This window comes from Myotis davidii, unplaced genomic scaffold (genome assembly GCF_000327345.1).
Source record: "Myotis davidii unplaced genomic scaffold, ASM32734v1 scaffold674, whole genome shotgun sequence".
Lineage (NCBI taxonomy): Eukaryota > Metazoa > Chordata > Mammalia > Chiroptera > Vespertilionidae > Myotis > Myotis davidii.
In genome coordinates, this window is record NW_006286674.1 from 1,715,786 (window position 1) to 1,716,512 (window position 727).

The window sequence follows — 727 nt, forward strand, 5'->3', positions numbered from 1 at the left end:
GCACCCCCCGCGCGCCCGCCCCCCGCACCTGCTCCGCCTGGCGCCGGGACCTGCTCCGGTTGGAGGGAATAGTCGGGTCCCGGGGAGCGCGGTTGGTGGTAACTGTGAGCCTTCTTGCTCTTAACAAGGAACGAACGCGGCATGATGGTGGGGCGGGCTGCGCTCCCCACTCCGTTTGCACGGGTCCCTGGCGTCTCCGTCCCCGCGCTGTCACCCCGAATTCTTGCTCAGCCCCAGCTAGGCGGAGACCTGCGATTCAGCAAAGCCTCCCAGGAGCCCGAGTACCCGACGGGCCGCTTATTCCAACTCGACCCGCTGGGCTCTGCTTTCGGGCTGGGGACGAGGGCGGGGGCGCGAGGACAAATTTAGGGACTGGGGGTGTGTCGATGGTCGAGGACCCGGAAGAGGCAAGTAGCCAAGCCCTTCGAGAACCAGCTACAAACTGGAGGGAAGGGGGGCAGGGGCGGGGCACACTGGGCAGGATGAGGGTTGGGGTCGGGGGCGGGCCTCAGAGGGGGACCGGGGCAGCAGAGGTCCGAGAAAGAAGGTAGGCGAGCGGGGGGATCAGAAGGGGAGGCGGGGGAAGTGGCCGAGGACCAAGCCCGGCCCTGGGAGGAACTCGCATCCTGGCAATCTTACTCGTCCCACACTCAATGCTCCACGCGGGGAAAAAGTTAAACCTGGAGACGTGGGTGCGGCTAAAGCAGGCAAGGTCCGGGGCCAGACA

The 727-nt window shown here is 66.6% G+C and overlaps 1 protein-coding gene across 1 annotated transcript in view; it reads right to left on the minus strand.

Moving 5' to 3' along the window:
• GFI1 (growth factor independent 1 transcription repressor) overlaps positions 1–245 on the minus strand; it is an 8,525-nt gene extending 8,280 nt beyond the window's left edge. The window contains exon 1 of the mRNA XM_006758206.2: positions 25–245. Coding sequence (XP_006758269.1) covers positions 25–143 — 119 coding nt within the window. The 5' untranslated portion in view covers positions 144–245. The remainder of the gene's footprint in view (positions 1–24) is intronic.
• Between the last annotated feature and the right edge of the window lie 482 nt (positions 246–727).